Below are 19,970 nucleotides of genomic sequence, written 5' to 3' on the forward strand. Positions count from 1 at the left end.
GAAGCAACCTAGCATTCTGTGCGCGCGCGCACAGAATGCTAGTAGTGATTAATAGGAAAATTTTGTTTAATGATACAACTATTGGGTGAGAGTTTTTCAAGTATGTTTGTGAAATTAAGATATGGGGTGGCTAAAGCGCACAATTAATGGGGTTTAGCTGCTAGCTAGACCAGCTACTATATATATATATATATACACACACACACACACACATATACACACACACATGAATGAGCAAAAGTGCATTTCATATAATAATAAAAATGTAATAATAAAAAAATATATGGTGTATGATCTAAAATCCGTGTGTGTGTGTGAGAAGGGAGAGGAAAACACATTTGCATTGTTGCTTCCCTTTTCCTTTTTTCTCTATTATTCTTCTTTTCTTGCACGTGTCCACCCGACGACAGCTTCTAACGCAGCGAGCCTCACGCAAAGTTACAGTCGATCCACCAACGAGACGATGATGATGGAGGAGGAGGAGGAGGATCTGTTCCAAGAGCTGAAGCAGGTGAAGCAGAAATGGCAGGAGAGTTACGAGGCTGCCGTGGGGCACGCCCAAGCCCTGCGTTCTTGCGGAAACGGAGACCTCGCAAGGGACTCCGCCTCTTTGCCTCGCCTCAACGCCCTCGCCCAGGACTGCCTCTCGGCTCTCCGCTCCTTCCAACGCCAGTTCGATCTCCTCGCCCAGCAGCTTGTCAGGTAAAAGTCCTGCCTCCCTTCTCTTGCACTGCCTTACCACAATGCCAAACGGCTCGAAATTACATTGTCTGAAAGGGTTTAACGCGTAGAGACCAAGATGTTTTCAATAAGTGAAAGGAAGAAAAAGGACTTGCTAATATCTCTACCAAGTAATATAATCATTATTACGTTTCTAATATCTCTTTAATTGATGTTTCCGTTCGTCCAAATGGATCTTAATAGGATTGGAAAATTTGGCGAGATCAAGAAGGGGTGACAAGGGATTGTAAATCCTTCATCCCCCATTTTGAGTCTAGATATTGCCTAATTCAGATCGAGGGTATCTGGAGGTACTTTTGTTCCTTATCTCAACATTTTAGATAAAGGACATCACGAGGTAGCTCTCTTCCTCCTTTGCTTGTATTCTGCCACTAGCATTGACAAGCGTGTCTCAAGATCAAACCACTAACACATCTCCGAACCTCTAGACAAGTTTGCAACTCCAAGCTATTATGAGAATGAGCAATGGAAGTGAAAGAAGCACAACTATTGGACTCTGAGAAGAAGGAATAGTGAGGGAGAGAACACAAGAACTTAAACAATGAAGGAAGGGCAATGGAATCCATAACACAGGTGAAGAGATGCATCATATAAACCACACAGGTGAATGGCACATGTAATGACCAACAGCACCTCTAGATTCCCCCTCTCCAAATGGATGTGATCTGACACAACAAGAATGGAGGAGGGGTGGAGTATGTGTAGGCCCTAGGGCAAGATCTAAGACAAATGGGCTAGCCCTAAATGGGTTGCCCAATTGCCCATAGTGATGATATGCTAGAAACTTGTATTGCCATAGTATATACAACATTGACAAGTGATGCTCCAAGAAGATGCTCAAAGTACCCCTTTTTAGTAGATCCATCTTTTCTTTTTTAAGATTATGTGGGCTAGACTTGGTTGGTACATTGCACTGTGTGCAATGCTCTATCTCTTACGAGATAAATAAGTATCTGAATGTGCTATTACTTGATAAAGAACATGATTCCGACTCACATGAGGGGACACTTCAATGGTCTCACCAAAGGCGAGGAATCCATGGTCACGTATGCTAAGAAGCATTGTTGCTAGGATGGTCTTATATGTTCCTGCAAGGCATTGTTTGACAGACACAGAGAGTTTCTATGATTCCTCTCTATTTTCAAGTTTTTGTATATTCGACATTGACATCAGGTTCTCTCTAAGGCACACCCAATACTTGGGTATCCATGGTCCTATTTGGGTGGCCTTTAGAGGTGTTAGTAGTTTACTCAGCTTATGAGAGTTTGGGCATTTGCAGTTGTGGGTTGGGTGTTGCAGACTATTTTAGGTATTTTTTATTGCTATCATTCTGATGATTTAGGCCATTTATTTGTTGGCTAACTACATACAAATGTTGGCCAACCTTTTATTTTCTTGGTATTATTTTATGCCTATATATTCGACTCCTTCCAATTGAGTTTGTATCATCATCATCCACTTAGATATTCTTAGTGCAAGTGCTATTAGAGAGAGGGAGCTAGTGCCAGTGTCCACACAACACTGAGCATATCTCTGAGTTTTCCCTTTGCACTGTTCTTTTATTTCCCTTTGTTTTCTGTTTTCTCTTGTGTTGTGTAGCCTATTACAGCAGTCTTCTACACTTCCATTGCTGCACCCACTTTTGACATGTTTGTGGTTGCATGAGATCAATCAAGGGCTGATCATGTGTGATCATGAGTGTCTTGGACTGTATAGGGACATATTCTATGGATATAAATTGCGGGAATGTGTTGCATATTGCACAGTGTGAGGTATCAGAGCCTATATGTTTTATACATCTCATATTAACTATTGATATATCTCATATTAACTACCATAATATAATATTTGAGCGAAGGGGAGAGAATGCGCAATGGCATGCAAGGTCAAGGCGTTAGCTAGAGAGTAGAGATGAGTTGAGAGTTAGAGGAAGAGTGAACGCAGAGATAGGTGTACCGTTGTGATGGTACACAAAGAATAAAAAGAATGTATTTATATGTTAGGGTATATTAAGGGTGTGTTCACACCCGTAAGTCTATTTACATGGAGACGAAGGGACTTTACACCCAACAACCTCCCACTTAAAGGCCCGAAGTGGTACCTTTAAGCTAACCAACTCCCACTAAACGAATGCAATGCGCATGCTGAGCCTTTGCAAGAGACTTAGTGAGAACATCTGCAGGGTTATCTTGGGTTTTGACCTTAGTCAGTGTGACAAGACCATCATCCAAGACCTGTCGAATAAAGTGATATTATTGAATATCTATGTGTTTGGTACGTGCATGGAACATGGTATTCTTAGCCAGACATATTGCACTCTGGCTATCACAACCAAGCATTGGAGTGCGTGAAGAAAGACCAAAATCCTTGACTAGACGGCCAAGCCAAATAGCTTCCTTAGAAGCTTTTGTGGCTGAAATATATTTAGCCTTTGTAGTACTCAGTGCTACAATTTTTTGCAATCTTGAACACCAAGACATAGCCCCACCAGCCAAAGTAAAAACATACCCACTGGTAGATTTCCTAGTGTCAAGATCTCTTGCCATGTCTGAATCACAAAATCCCTGGAATTCTAGTATACCCTTTCCATAGCATATGCACTTTTCTTGTGTACCTTTCAAGTATTTGAAGATATATTTCACTGCTTCCCAATGTGGCTTGCCAGGGTTAGACATATTTTTGCTAACAACTCCCACTGCATGAGCAATGTCAGGGCGAGCTGCAACCATGGCATACATCAAAGATCCACAAGCTGATGTATAAGGTATACCCTTAATAACACTAGCAGCTGCATCATCCTTAGGGCAATCAACTTTGCTAAGCTTTGTATGTGGTGGTAAAGGCACACCAAGAGGCTTAGCATTAGCCATATTAAACCTGTCAAGTAATTTGTTGATGTACTTGTCCTGTGAGAGAAACAACAAATGTTGCCCTCTGTCTCTTTTAATGCGCATGCCCAAAATGTGTTCAGCTGCTCCCAAATCTTTCATAGAGAAGGCTGAACTCAGCTGCCTTTTAAGAGCATTCAAAGTACTCTTGTGCTGTCCTGCAATCAGCATGTCATCCAGCATGTCATCCACATATAAAACCAGCACAATAAGGCTGCCATCATCAGCCTTTTTAGTGTATAAGCAGTGATCTGCATGACTGCGTTTAAATCCACGATTGAGCATAAAGGTATCAAATTTTTTGTATCATTTTCTAGGGGCTTGTTTCAGCCTATATAAGCTGCATTTCAGCTTAAAAACCAAATGCTCTTTTTTCCTGGAATAGCAAATCCTTCTGGCTGTTTCATGTACAGCTCTTCATCCAAGTCACCATGAAGAAAAGCAGTCTTCACTTCCGTCTGATCCAACTCTAAATCCAAGGATGCCGTCAGAGCAAACAAAACACGGAGCATAGTCATCTTCACCACTGGTGAAAAGACCTCTTGGAAGTCTATGCCTTCCATTTGTGTATAGCCCTTAGCAACCAGCCGTGCCTTATACTTGGGCTTCCCATCAATACATTTCACTTTGTAAACCCATTTATTAGGAATAGCTTTCCTATCCTTGGGCAAAGGTACAAGCTCCCATGTGTTATTTGCATATAGAGACTTCATCTCTTCTTGCATAGCAAGCTCCCACTTTCTCTTGTTTTCACATGATTGTGCCTCTTTAAATGTCAGAGGCTCACCCTCGTCAGTCAACAAAATGCAATCCAAAGATGGCTGAAACCTTTGTGGCTGCCTTCTGACACGTGTAGACCGTCTTACCCAATGATCTATATTATCAGGCACAGTGGGCCTACATCCTGAGGAATGTGCACACCATCACCAGGTGGCTGATTTTCAGCATTTTCTTGCTGCTGTAATTTGTTTTCAGCATGTTCTTCTTGCTGTCCTATTTCATCTTGTGTATCTATTTGCTGCCCATGATCTTCTGGTTGTAGCACAATAGGTTGTTGCTCATTTTCAGCATCAAAAGGGATAGAATTTTCAGCTAATGGTTGCTGAATGACTGGCTGTTCATGCTGAAATTTAACCTTTTTTTTGTCAAGATCACCGTGTGTAGCATTTTTTAGCAACTTTGCCTCATTAAATACTACATCTTGGCTGTGTATTATCTTCCTGCCCTGAGGAAGCCAAACTCTGTAACCCATCATCCCTCATTCCATATCCCATGAAGATGCCCTTGATGGATTTCATGTCTAGTTTGGTCCTCTGTTCTACAGGTACATGCACAAAGGCATCATAGCCAAAGACACGCAAATGGTCATATGAAGCAGGTTCGCAAGACCAAACCTCTTTAGGAATGCCATTTTCCAATACACGATTGGGAGAGCGATTGCATACATGAACTGCAGTTTAAGAGCCTCTCTCGAAAACTGCTACAAGAGATTAGGACAACATGCATTTGGCTCTCTTACAAAGTGTGCGGTTAAATCTTTCAGCCACGCTATTTGATGTAGGATTATAAGGTGTTGTGCTAAGAAATGAACTTAGCCACTTAAACAGTCCCAAAACATGCTTATTTTAGGATTATTTTAGCCAAAATCCTAAAACGAGGAGCGGATCGAGAAAGTTAAGTGGGAGAGGATCTAGAACCCTAATTTTTTTATAAATTAACAGCCAGCTCTCCACTCTTTTACAATCTCGTTTTTGCAGGTTTCAGGTGTTACCAGCTTGCTGCCCCACCCCGGTCACGGAGGACATCTCAGCCCTTGCTGTCCATTACTATTCCCTATAGTTTGGCGCTTGTTTCCAGTCCTCCGTATACTAATTGCTGCTGTTTCTGCCTGGCGACTGACTGCTGTTCATCTGCACTGCTGTGGTACAGCCTGCCACGCCAGCAAACTGTTGCGTTTGCAGACTCTAGCTGCTGTCATGACAGTTTTCTCTCTCTTGTCTGTAGTCATTGCAGTCTTTCTCTCTCGTGCAGGCTGTCTTACTTGCGTTTTTAGTCTTTCTCTCTCCTGTAGGCTCCGCTTTTAGCCTTTCTCTCTCTTGCAAGCTCCGTTTTTAGTCTTTCTCTATCCTGCAGGCTGTCTTGCCTACGTTTTTAGTCTTTCTCTCTCCTCACTGCTGTTTGCATCAGATCCAGCTTCTCACTGCTGCATTTGTTGGTGTTCGATATCCAGAGGCTGCCTTGCTGCAATTCAGGATTTATTCGGAGTACGACACACTCTCCAGCTCATTACCCTTGCCCTGATCCTAGAGATACAAGAGTTCGAGGTTCAATATTCATTCGTTGCATAGTGTGTTTGCTGCATGAGCATCGTATTATTAGTAGTCATATCATTTCATTTATTCACTGTATTCATTGTCTCTGAGTTACTCTAATCCTAACCCTAACTGTGTTCTTTTTATCAGTCTGTGCTTTGTCGTACGGTTTCTGTTTATGTTTCTGTATTAGGGTATTTTTCTTTACATGGTATCAGAGCTTGGTACTCTCTGAGAAACCTAGGCCTTTGATCTGAAAGCTCTTCGCAAGAAGCAAGAACAACAGTAGGTTCAAATGTCTTCGAACACATCAACACCAATTCAGTCTCCAGATCAGCCTATGCCGAGAACCGAGCGAGTGGGCCGATCAGCTTGGTCCACAAAGTTCAGACATGGTGGGAGAAACATCCGAGTACATGGAAGAAAAGATAGGCAAGTTGACCTCTGAGGAATGTAAACTGATCATAGCCTATTGACAAAAGAAGATTGAGAAGTTCGACCGAAGGATTGCCCTTCAAGAAAAGCTTCTAAATGAAGGTATGCATGGATTTCACTCTTCAGGTGTTGTGCGTAAGTCTGATGATGTTGCAGGGCCGTCGAGACCTCCATCAGCGATGGGCCCCTCTCTTGGAGAGTAAGATCCGGAGTATGTTCCATTTTTTCAGACTCTTCCGTCCTCTCCGGTGCAAGGTACTTTTGATTCGTCTTTTGTGCCTTTTTCTTCTACCTCTTCTGTTTTGCAATATACTGGTAGAGATCATGTGGAATAAAGAGTCCAATATGTTGACTACGGAAAAGGTCCTCTAGAGGACCAATTCTTGTATGTTAACACACGTCGTGGGGATTATAAGAAAAAGCCAGGTAACTCTTCTTCTGTCCTTCTTTCTTTTCCGTCTACTTCACATAATCAGAATGAATTTGGTGTTTCTTTTACTTCATTACGTGGTTTATCATCATCTTCACAGTTTCATTTTCAGTCTTTAAATGATAAAAATGAACAAAAAGAATTTGTACCTCATACACCTCACTTTCAAAACCCACCTATTCCACCACATTCTTCCGCTGCTTCACCACTTCCATTTACACCATTTACATTTCCATTTCAGACACCTCATATTGCACCGCACATTACTTCGGGGGGTTATGGAAACATAAGCACATCCTTTAGGACCTCATCCTCCCCTCAGCCAGGTGGTGTTCCACCTACCTCATACACACTTTCGGGATCATTGCAGCCTAGGTATCCCACTCAGTCTCTCCGGGAGTGTGGATCAGTTGTCTCCACAGTTTGCCTCCATGACATTGCCTAGTGGACCTTCTGGTTATAATGCTGTGTCCCAGCCTTACTTTGGACAAGGCTACTGTGTCCCAGTGTCTCCACCTACACCGGCATCTTATGGAAACATTCATGTTCCAGTGCCTCCGCATCAATCGGCACTCATTGGACACTCACAGCCTACTTCTGCCTACCCACCTTTTTTCCCTCCTTCTTACTCTTATCAGACACTCTCACCTCTACTATCTTTTCCAGTATCATCTTACTCCGCCTACCCGACACCTCATGGTTCTAGCTCATATTCTGCCAAGAATGCATTTAATGACAAAACTCATTTTAATGGGTCAAACTTTACTACTTGGTCGAATTTGATGAGACATGTCCTTGATTCACAGAATCTATGGGATCTAGTGCAGGGGTTGGAACCCCAATCCGATCCCGCATTTGTTTTATACGAGGTCATCCGCTCATGGAAGGCTAGGAATGCCTTCGCTATTGTCGAGTTGATGCAGGGCTTATTGCCAAAGTTTCATTTTCAGCTTCAGCATTTTGACTTAGCATCAGAGCGATGGGCACACTTGACTGACCGCTATGCTGCTCGAGATAGGACCCGTCGTATTAATCTTGACCATGAGCTTTAGCTTTTCAAAATCGCTGACCGGGATGACTTGAAAGTCAAGTTGGCTGAGTATTGGCGTCTCCTTGCTGAATTCTCCACTGTCTTATGACGATCAGGTCACATTGTTTCCAAATAAACTCCCTAAGAAATACTTCAATTTTGTGGAAGGAATAGTTTCAAAGCCTCCCATGCCTACATTTTATGAATTTGAGTGTTAGTTGTTGCGTTACGCACGGTTGTTCTATCAATTTCATATGAATTCCTATTCAGAGGGGCTCTTCTTGCTCATTCTCAGAAAGGGCAATAAGAAAGGGCAAACCAAACCCAACCTCCACTCAAAATCAAAATCAAACTCAAAAGCTAAATCAATCTAGGGATTCTCAAGGAAACTCCCAGTCACAACTCAAACCTGGGTGGCAGAATGTACCTAAAAAGAATAGGTTTTGTCAACATTGTCAAAAGGCTGGCCATTTTGACGACGAGTGTCGATCAAAGGTACGAGGCATAACATCAAAACCTAAGTCTCAGACCCCCGCCCCTCAGTCGGGCAACCCCCAGCAAGGGAGGTAGGGTGATAGCAAGGGGCAGTTTAAAGGTCAGACTCACACTGCCACCGCACAGTCATCTCAGTCGACAACACTCTCAACTCCAGAGGGCTTGTCTGACTGGTCTGCAGAGGCCCATATTGTCTCCATAGAGACATCAGATGCGAGTCTCGTTCACATCTGTGAGTTGTCTCCCGACGAGGTTACTGCAGAGGCCCACTCGTCACAGCCGAGCACTTTAGCTCCAGTTTGGATTGTGGACAGTGGAGCTACACATTACATGACTCCTATAGAGAACATTTTCCGTACCCGAGCCCCTACAACCGGGCGGGTCCGTGTAGGAAACAATTTGGTCAAGATTCAGGCTCAAGGTTGCGTCAGTTTTGCCACTGACAAGGATCCAGATCTGGCTTCATTGGACAATGTATATCATGTGCCTCAGCTTGGGGTGAACTTGTTATTTGTTCAGCAGCTTTGCCGGTTGGGGCGAGCAGTTTTCTTTACAGCGACCACAGTCGAGGTCCTTGACTCTGACTGGTTTAGTGATTGCTCGCGGTGAGGCACAACCTAATGGCCTATACCACATGACATACTTTCTGATCGAGCCGACCGCCGAAGGCTCTGTGTTCCATAGCTTCCAGGCCTTAGCCACATCTCGGGAACCTACGCATAATGAGCGTCTTTAGCATTTTCGCTTAGGGCATCTTGGTTATGACTCACTTTATGAGTTGTCACGCCGTGAGCTGGTTGAGGGCCATGGACGCCTGAAGCTAGCTCGAGATATCTGTAAAGCTTGTCAGCTTGGGAAGCAGCATTGTACCCCATTTCCTCAGCAATCTACACATAGAGCTGAGGATCCTCTTAGACTGATTCACGTTAATCTTTGTGGGCCGACATCCATTGCTACTTTGAACGGCGCGCTGTACTTCTTTTTGATAGTGGATGATTATTCTCGATACATGTGGGCGTACTTCCTCAAGCATAAGTCAGATGCTTTCACATATTTTCCTGCTTGGGTGCTGTTGGTTCATAACCAGATTGGTTGTTGTGGAGGGTGCATGAGGAGTGATAGCAGTGGTGAGTTTATCTTCCACGAGTTTTTCGAGTTTCTATAGAAGCATGGCATTTCTCGCCAGCTCATCTCTACCAACTTCCCCTCTCAGAATGAAGTCGTAGAGCGTAGAAACCGCACAGTCATGGAAATGGCACGCTCTATGCTGTTCGCAGCAGAGCTTCCTGAGCGCCTTTGGGTCAAGGCTGTTAACACTTCGGTGTACATCCTCAATCGGTGCTCGACTGCGGCTCTTCCTCAGAAGACCTCGTATGAGGCATTTTTGGGCTCTTGGCCTATTATTTCCCATTTCAGAGTCTTCGGGTGTCCTGCATACAAACACACACACACACGCGCGCGCGCTTGATGACAAGATAAGAAAGCTTACTCCCCGAGCTGATCTTCTTATTTTTGTTGGATATTCCTCTGAAGCGAAAGCCTATCGTTTGTTCGATCCTCGGACAAACAAGGTGATCGTTAGGCGGGATATCGTCTTTGACGAGAGGGATATTGTGCAGTCTCCTGCATTGGATTCCGATCCGCTTTCTTCTTTCACATCATCAGAGATCGTGCCTGTTGAGCCTGGTCTACTTTCCGCTCTTGACATTCCCACAGTTTCTTCACCTCCCAAGCCCCCTTCGCGAGACCTGTTACCTCGCTGGTACCAGCAGACCATGCGGGATTCGGGGATCCTACCACCGGATTCCACTCCGGAGGGACCTAGAAGATCTGCCCGGCTTGCTCCTCAGGTATCATTTGCATCGCTGTTTACAGCTGATTACATAGCACATTCTGAGCCGAATACCTCGCAAGAGGCTCTTCAGCACCCTCAATGGCGAGAGGCCATGGAAAGGGAGCTAGAGAGTATTGACCGAAATGAGACTTGGACATTGGTGGATCGTCCAAGCCACAAGAAAGTCATCGAGACAAAGTGGATTTTTCGGACAAAGCTAAAAGCTGATGGGACTTTAGACAAGTATATGGCTCGTCTTCTAGTGCAAGGGTTTCGACAGAAGCACGGCATTGATTATGAAGAGACCTTTGCCCCTACTGCACGGTTGACTTCCTTTTGGTTGCTACTCGTGCTCGCCGCTCACCACGGCTGGCCGATATATCAGATGGATGTCAAGAGTGCCTTCTTGAACGGATACTTGGAGGAGGAAGTCTATGTGGAGCAGCCACCCGGCTTTCCCTCAGGGAACCCTAGGGATACGGTATTCCGCTTGCAGAAAAGCTCTTTATGGGTTGAAGCAAGCGCCGCAGTCTTGGTTCCATAGAATGGATGAGTTCTTACAGACTCATGGATACCATTCTACCCTTTATGAGCCGAACTTATATGTTCGATCCACTTCAGAGGGGGTTAGCTATATCCTGCTATATGTTGATGATTTACTCATCACAGGTTCAGATTCTACTGCCATAGCGGAAATTAAGGCTCAGCTTAAAGCTGCATTTGAAATGACATACCTTGGTTTGTTGTCTTATTTTTTGGGAATGGAGGTAGTTCGTTTTGGAGGATGTATTTTTGTGTCACAGCAAAAATATGCACTTCAGCTTGTGGAATAGTACACTTCGGATCAGACACGGCCAGTGGCCACGCCTATTGATTCTACTGTCCACTTGTCGAAGGATACCCTAGGACAGCCCTTCGATGCACACACCTATCGTTCTGTTGTAGGAAAACTTCTTTGGTTAATTCACACTAGGCCAGATTTAGCTTACTCAGTTAGCATACTCAGTCAGTACTTCACAGTACCTAGGATGTCACATTGGATTCCATGTCTTCGTGTGTTGCATTATTTGCAGTGTACTTTTTGTTATGGCTTGACATATGGTTCTGGTTTATGTTTGCAGGGGTATACTGATTCTGATTGGGTAGGAGATCTTGACACCCGGCGTTTCAAAAGGCTACCTCTTTACCTTGGGCACGGCTCTCATTTCTTGGTCCAGTCGTAAGCAAGAGACGGTGGCGGCTTCCACAGCCGAGGCTGAGTACCGGGCTCTCTTCGATGGCACCACCGAGGCCATCTATCTGAGGAGTTTACTGGTGGCGCTTCATTTTCTATATGTCTCTCCCACAGTTGTCTACTGCGACAACCAGAGTGCCATTGCCCTTGCGGGCAATCTGATCATCACACCACGGACACGGCATGTGGGAGTCCACTTCCACTTTTCCAAAGAGCAGGTTGAGCTAGGCACTATTCCCCTAGAGTTTGTGCCTTCATAAGATAATTTTGCAGATATCTTGACCAAAGCGGTCAATCGGCCGGTTCTTCAGTACCTGCTACCTAGGATCGGCTTGGGTACACCCTCCCCTACTTCTTCAGCTTGATGGGGAGAGGATGCTTTCCTCTTGCTTTCCTTTCTAGTTTGAGAGGGGGCGGCTCCTACTCTTGATCGTGACAGTGATGATGCTTACAGTTTTTTAGACATTAAATTCACTTATTCTTTTGTATTGTATTATGGACATTTGTAACTTCATCCGCACTATCAGGATGACCTGATTGTAAAAGGGCACTTGGACAAGTGAACACTTCCCCTGCGAGGGCACTGTCCCAGTGGCACCATTGTATAGCATATTGCATCCCTTTGCATTACCCTATGCATTGGCATTCTGTTCATGTCAACATGCATATGTGCGCATTTATCCCTTTTCGGTCTTTTGGAGTGGTCGACTCTAGGATCCACCATATTCGTAGCATAACACATGGCAGTTCTCCTAAAGGCACTTTCTCTACCCTTGCTTGCTTTGCTTGTCTTGCTAAGCCCATTGTTTTTTTTGCCTCTCACATATTTAACACATGATTGGCACATACACTCACTTTTATCATTCTTAGGCACTTATCCTCGTGAGTGCGAGGGATTGGCTTGCTAGTTTTGTGAATAACTTGGGTTTTAAACTCTCTTTATCTTTTCCCATCTGTCACTTAATCGGCTGTTGCCCCTATATTACTTATGTATTTTCAAAACACTTAAAAAAAGAAGAAGAAAAAAAGAAAACAAAACAAACAATTCCATTGTTGATTCCATCCGTCTTTGTAGGCCTTGGTAGGCCCTTGGGCAGCCGACGTGCACCCTTGGTCCGATGCCTTGATCTCTCTGGGGTGATCACTTGGGCTCCCTTGGTAAGATATCCATCGCCTCTGTAGTCTTGGTAGGCCACTGGGCAGCCGACGTGAACCTTTTGTCCGATGCCCTGGCTGCTTTGGGGTGGGACGCCTTGGGGTAAATCAAAATTTAGGCTGGCCTATTTTTCTCGCGCTATTTTGGGCCTGAGAGGGGGTGTTATGCTAAGAAATGAACTTAGCCACTTAAACAGCCCCAAAACATGCTTATTTTAGGCTTATTTTAGCCAAAACCCTAAAACAGGGAGCAGATCGAGAAAGTTAAGTGGGAGAGGATCTAAAACCCTAATTTTCTATAAATTGGCAGCTATCCCTCCACTTTTTCACAATCTCGTTTTTGCAGGTTTCAGGTGTTACCAACTTGCTATCCACACCCCAGTCACGGAGGACATCTCAACCCTTGCTGTCCATCACTATTTCCTACAATCTGGCACCTGTTTCCAGCCCTCCGCACGTTGAATGCTGCTGTTTCTGCTTGGCGACTGACTGCTGTTTATCTGCACTGCTGTCGTATAGCCTGCCACGCTACCAAACTGTTGCGTTTGCAGGCTCCAGCTGTCGCCCTGTTAGTTTTCTCTCTCCTGTCTGCAATCGCTGCAATCTTTTTCTCTCCTGCAGGCTATCTTGCCTGCGTTTTTAGTCTTTCTCTCTCTTGCAAGCTGTCTTGCCTGGGTTTTCAGTTTTTCTCTCTCTTGTAGGCTCCGTTTTTAGTCTTTCTCTCTTCTCACTGCTGTTTGCATCAGATCCAGCTTCTCACTGCTGCGTTTGCTGGTGTTCGACATCCAGAGGCTGCCTTGCTGCGATTCGGGATCCGTTCGGAGTACGACACACTCTCCAGCTCATTATCCCTGCCTTGATCCTAGAGATACATGAGTCGAGGTTCAGTATTCATTCACTGCATAGTGTGTTTGCTGCATGAGCATCGTATTATTAGTAGTCATATCATTTTATTTATTCACTATGTTCATTGTCTCTGAGTTACTCTAACCCTAATCCTAACTGTGTTCTTTTTATTAGTCTGTGCTTTGTCGTATGGTTTCTGTTTATGTTTCTGTGTTAGGGTATTTTTCTTTACATAAGGGGCTATCAACTCCCTCTTAATGCCATGCATCTCACAAAACTTAAATTCTTTTGAGACATACTCACCCCCATTATTTATTCTTATGGCTTTAAACTTAAGCCCTTTTTGTGTGGTAACAAAAGCATGAAACTTTTTAAAAGAATCCAACACTTCGTTTTTGCTCTTAAGTGCATACACCCATGACTTTCTACTGAAATCATCAATGAAAGTAACGCCCCCATACGAATTAACAGGCATAGTGCACACATCAGAGTGTACTAGGTCAAGAGCATTAGACTTCTTAACGACACCAGAGTAATAAGGAGACTTCACTTATTTTCCATGTAAGCAATCATTACAAAATTCGAGAGCAGAGCCTTTTACATCAAATCTCCCTAAAGAGGAGAGAATTTGAAGGCTTTTCTGGCTCATATGACTAAGTCTTTTGTGCCAAAGCTCCATCTGTGAATGGACTTCAGCCACAGCCAAGAACTTGCTAGGTAATGCTTTACAATGCAAGTAATATAAAGTCCCCCTTTTGCTGCCTTTAACAATCAGCATAGAGCCCTTATGGACCTTCCAAGATCCACCACCAAATGTAGTAAAGAACCCTTTAGCGTCAAGCTGCCCAACTGATAGTAGACTCTTCTTTATGCTAGGTACAAATCTGGCATTCTGCAAAATCAACTCTTGGCCATTTTCAAGAGCCAAGTGAATGGTGCCAACACCCTCTATCTCACATGCATAGTTATTACTCCAAAGAGGGGGTAACATGAAAAGAAGCACCGCTGTCCACTATCCATGATTGTGACAGCCCATCATGAGTTGAAAGTAAGGCATCAATTACCTCCTTTTTGGTGATGTGTATATCACCTGTTGCTGCCATAATATCTGCATCATTACATGAGGCTACAACAAGTATCTCTTCAGTGTCAGGAAGGTCCTCAATGACCACACTGGATGCAACATTTGCCTTTGTAACTTCTTTTGAGGAAGAGCTGTCATCATCTTTCTTTTTCTTACCCTACTGTTTCTTTTTTTCTTGCTCTTTCTTGAAGTATCGGCAATCGGGCTTTTTATGCCCTTTACGCCCACACTGATAGCATGTGACATCCTGCTGTTTGCCCTTGCTTTTGCTTTTGCTTTTCCCTTTATTGGCTGCATTACCCCTCATTTCAGACCTGCCTCTTACATGGTAAGCTAAGCCACTGCTTTCACCACTAGACTTTCTTCTGATTTGTTCATTGAGGATTGAACCTCTAATACCATCAAAAGTCAAAGCGGGGTTGCTGCTAAGTGGCACAACCAAAGATTCCCAGCTGTCACAAATGCTCAGATACTGGCTTAGACTCATCCAATTCCATGTTTACGCATAATATGCACTTGATTCACAGGAGTTGTATTTTCATAAGTATCCTTAAGCTTTTTCCATATAGCATAACTTGTATCAGACGCTTGATGTTTGTAAGTACATCATCAGACACTGCCCTCTTAATGTATGCAATGGCCTTCTTATTAAGTCTAGCCCAATCCACATCTGTCATAGTTGCAGGCCTAGTCTCCAAGAGAGCATCTTCACAGTCCTTGAGAAACAAAATGCCTTGCATCCTATCCTTCCACAAGTCAAAGCCAGTGCCATCAAACCTCTTGATTTCAAAGAGGGATTTAGTGTCACTGATGCTAGAAGCATTTGCAGCCATTTTTCAGCAATAAAAAACGAGCTGAATATTCAGCTGATTTCAGCCTAAATTTTCAGCAAATAATAGCAAGATTCAGTCCAAATACATGTACAGCAGTAGATCAAATGACTTTCAGCAGTATGACTGCAATTTCAGCATACAATAAATGCATATATCACTGCTAGGTAACTCCCACTTCAGCAATATCACCAAAAATACATCTTCACCAATCCCAGATCTGCAAATGATCACTAAGGCTGCTGCAACATGAATAATTAGCAATATATCAACTCAATGGGAGCTGCCCAACATGTGTACTGAAACCAGCCTTCCTCCTCGGATAGGGTGGTAAATCCCTGATTATAACTTAATTACAAAAGCAAACAATAAATGCAAATCTGAAAATACAAATTTACCTATTGATCTTGGACAATACACACCCGATTGGCTCCAAAATTGGCGCCCCTTTCGGTATTTCTTTAGCTTTATTGAAGAAAAAGTTGCCTTACAATGGGATTCTCCCAATCCCTTTCGGTAGTTCAACTCCCCTTGCTGTCCAAAGTGACCAGTAAGTGTTAGACAATCATTTCCTGGACAGCCGGACTGCAGTGCCACGTCAGCAGCGTACGACAACATGCAAACACGTCAGCACAATACGGTAGGATGCCACGTTAGCAGGGCAGACAGGTGTCACGTGGCATAGGTACAGTCGGATTGTAGTTCTGTGCAGTCGGCCAATTTTTTTGCAGTGCAGCCGACTTGGTGCTGGGAATTCCTATTTTTTAGCTATTTATAGCCGGTTTTGTGGCACACTCCAGCATTCATTATTTCAAATTCTGATCTTGAGATTTGTTGGCTGAGATAGACTGTGCTCGGGCTGACGAAGATCGAGGTCATCAAGTCGGAGACATACGCAGATATTTCCTCTGTCCCTTTGTGTATTCTTGTATTCTTATATAGCATACTACACCGCAGATTTTCTGCGTTTACACTATCTCATTTCTCTCTCTCTCTCTCTCTCTCTCTTCTCTCAGTGTTCACTCTCTCTCAGTCTGTCTTACGCTTCCGCATCGCTGCACTCTGACATGGTATTAGAGCGGTGAAGATGGACTGATTGAGGGCTGAACCTATCTGAAGAGGAGATTTCAGTGCGACACAAGGCTGCGTTTCCAGGATTCGAGGGCGAGCAGGAGGGCTGCGCATTGGATCAAGGTTGAAGCGAGCGTGGACATGCGCGAAAGGAGTCTAATTGGTGAATTTGCTGCAGGTTATTGCTGTTCGAAGGGGAGGAAGGCTGTGTTTGAGGCCTTCCATTGCAGATTTTACCTTTTCATTGCCTCCGGCAGGTGAAGAGGGATTGGGCGGTGGAGGAACCAGCCCTAGAAGGCTGCGTTTTCACAGTCAGAGGTGGCTGATTTTGCATTTATGCAGGTATTGCAGGTTAACATGTCTACAGAGACTGATTTAGAGTTCCAGGCGATCATGGACAGGAAGGTGCCTGTCCTACCAACTCTTCCTACGGATCAAAAGCTTGATGGTGACAATTATCGCATCTGGCGGGTGATGATGTTGGCCATTTTGGAGTCCTATGATTTGGTGGAACTGGTGATGGAGGAGATTAACAGGCCCTCGGTGAGGGATGAGTCCAAACTCTCTTTCAATGCTCGTGCGGAGTTGACCAAGGCCTAGTCTCATTGGGACAAACTGAATGCCAGGATTTGATCTTTTCTGTTTCTGTCTTGCACCACAGCCGTGATAGCTCACATCGAGCACTTGACGGTGGCTTGTGAGATATGGATGGAGCTCGACCAGATGTACAACCGGATGACCCTGATGAAGAGGGTTTCTTTGGAGGTGTAGATGCGGACTTTATCCATGAATAAGTCTTCTTCGCTTCGGGAACATATCAACAAGCTTCGGCAACTTCAGATGCAGGTTCAAAATGCGAGGAAGCCTATTTCCTCCGAAGACCCATGCGATCACTTTACTATTCTAGTTGCCGCCACGATTCGATACTTTTTATTTTGCTCTTATTGTATCAGGGCGGGAGTCGACTCTTCGGTGGGAAGAGTTGGTTCCTATGGTCTTGGACTAGGAGGAACAATTGAAGGGACAGAATGCTTCCAAATCGGAGGCATTGGTTGGTCAAGTCTCTCAGAAGAAGGGGAAGGACCAAAAGAAGAAGAAGGAGGACAACAAATCCAAGAAGGACAAGGAGAAGGAATCGACTTGCCATATTTGTGGAAAGACTGGTCACTGGAAGAAGAATTGCCCTGACAAAGACAATAAGGATACCAAGAAGAAGGACACGAAGGTTCTGGAGCAGTGGCTGCACCCTCATCAGCTGCTTTTCTACACTTAGCAGTCATTGAGGACTCTATATCAAAGACTTTTGATGCTGCGATGATAGCTGCCCAGGCTCAAGAGTGGATTGTAGACAGTGGTGCCTAGGAGGTTGCTAACACCAATACTCCCCAAGAGAATGGCATTTTGGAGCGGAAGAACCAAAGTGTGATCGAGATGGCACGCACCATGATGGAGCATCGACAGACACCTCAGTTTATGTGGGCCGAGGCAGTGGCTACCATAGTTCATATCCTTAATTGATCTCCCACTTCGGCCGTAGATAGAATGACACCTTTTGAGGCTTACTTCGGGACTAAGCTTGATGTCTCTTATTTCAGGATCTTTGGGTGTGACGCTTATGTGCACATTCCGAAGACGTAGCGTGATAAGTGTGAGACGGCTTCCCGACGATCGGTTTTTGTTGGCTTTAGCTCCTAGTCTCAAGGTTATCGTTTGCTTGATCCCGTCAAGTGGGATGTCTACGCGAGCCGAGATTGTGCGGTTCGTGGAAGTTCCGGCCACAGAGGGGGGTGAGGAGCACCCCATCTTTGGAGATTCTTCTTCTGATTTAGAGTCTTCTCTTTCACCGGTCACCTCCAAGGAGCTTTCGCTGGTGGATGCTCCTGAGTCTTCAGCAGATGGAGAGCGACGGGGAGAGGTTCATCCTTCTCCTCGTTGGGCCCGTGACACCCTCTGAGATTCAGGGATTGAGGGGGTTCTTGAGGAGTGGGAACCGCAAGATGTGTCAGAAGTGGAGCAACGGTGGAAGCATAAACAAGTGCTGAAATAAACTGCTGAAACACAAGACAAAAAGAGAAAAGAAAACAACACGATACAGATGAGAACTCAGATGTATGCACGGGAAATGGAATCCATATATCTGAACACGAGACAGTCGCATACAACAGTGAGTCACTGGCTGCCTGGGCACTGGCACTGGCTCCTCTCTCCACAGAGTTTGCAGATGGTGAAGTTGATGATGATGATGATGATACTAACTGAGGAGGAGTCACTGAGTATAAATAGGCTGAAAAAGTGGGGAGCAATAATGCTGGTCGGACAGCATTAATGCTGGCCGATTGGTGCATAAAATGCCCCAATGGCATAAAATGCCACACCAGAAAAATACCTAAAATACCTAATAAAAATGCCCAGCCCAGATCAAGCTCAGACTCACACATGAGCTGACAAATACTCTGCTAACACCCTCTCTCAGATCATGAGTGATCTGATACAATACAATAGTACAATGAAAAGGGATCATAAACTATACAACATAGAACCACCAAGTAGAACCATGGATACCCAAGCAGTGGGTGATCAAGCCACCACCAAGGTGCCTCGGAGAGAACCTGATGTCGATCGCACCAAACACCTGAAAATAGAGAAGATCATAGCATGTCTCTGTGTCCATCATCAATGTCTCGCAGTAGCATACAAGACCATCCAGTCAAAAATGCCCCTGAACATAGGTGACCATGGATTCCCCGCCTTTGGCGACCGCCAAAGTGTCCCCTCATGTGAGCTCCAGACGAAAGCCTCCCGCTCTCTGTCAGATGACCAGCTCATCATGAACCTGGATGTCAATCCCAGCTCTAGGATTGGATTCCGCCAGACTGAAATCGATGCATCAGGGACGTCCCTCTCTGGAACCTGTGCACTTGTATAAAAGTATAGATGAGGCGTGGCTGCCCCATTTGAACACCCACTCACACTCCCTCTCTGGCACAAGAGAGTCGTGAGGGATGACCTCATCACCACCACTAGAAAGCAGCCGAGGAAGGGGCCACCAAGCCCTTCCCGCGATCCGAAGAAGAGGATCCCTTCCGCGCCTTGGACTTCACCTTGGTCGGAGGATCGGAGTCCGAGTTTGATGAAGGAGAGGACTCATCGGTAGAGTCAACATCTCGCTTCTTCTTCTGCTCCTTCTTCCTGGAAGCCGCTAACGTCTTGCAGTCCTTCCGCAAATGTCCCTTCTTGCCACAGTGGTAACACTGGGCCTTTGACTTCTTCTTCCCGTCACCCCTCTCTGAAGCTACATAAGCCTCGCCTCCATAATGTGTCGGAAGCCGCCCCTGTAATCTCAAGGATGTCTCATGCTCAAGAAGCATCGAGGTAATATGTGTAAAACTGACAGGAGTCGATGATGTCTACGCCCGCAAAGCATTGGCCACTCCATCAAACTCCGGGGGGAGCTTGTAGAGGACCGTCCCGACGAGATGCCCCTCGGGAAGAGCAGATTGCATGTGCCGAAGCTGGTCCTGTACCTGCGTAACACGAAGAAGAAAAGACTGAATAGTATCTTTCGGCTCAAACTTCATCTGCTGG

The 19,970-nt window shown here is 44.8% G+C and overlaps 1 protein-coding gene across 1 annotated transcript in view; it reads left to right on the top strand.

Annotated features, from left to right (window-relative positions):
- The first annotated feature begins 342 nt into the window (after positions 1-342).
- ATSEC20 (Sec20 family protein) overlaps positions 343-19,970 on the top strand; it is a 58,631-nt gene continuing 39,003 nt past the window's right edge. Inside the window, exon 1 of the mRNA XM_087696068.1 lies at positions 343-702. Coding sequence (XP_087552194.1) covers positions 464-702 — 239 coding nt within the window. The 5' untranslated portion in view covers positions 343-463. The remainder of the gene's footprint in view (positions 703-19,970) is intronic.

Source organism: Lygodium microphyllum, chromosome 16 (assembly GCF_053477565.2).
Source record: "Lygodium microphyllum isolate KBCC chromosome 16, Lygodium_microphyllum_v1.1.10, whole genome shotgun sequence".
In the NCBI taxonomy this organism is placed as follows: Eukaryota; Viridiplantae; Streptophyta; class Polypodiopsida; order Schizaeales; family Lygodiaceae; genus Lygodium; species Lygodium microphyllum.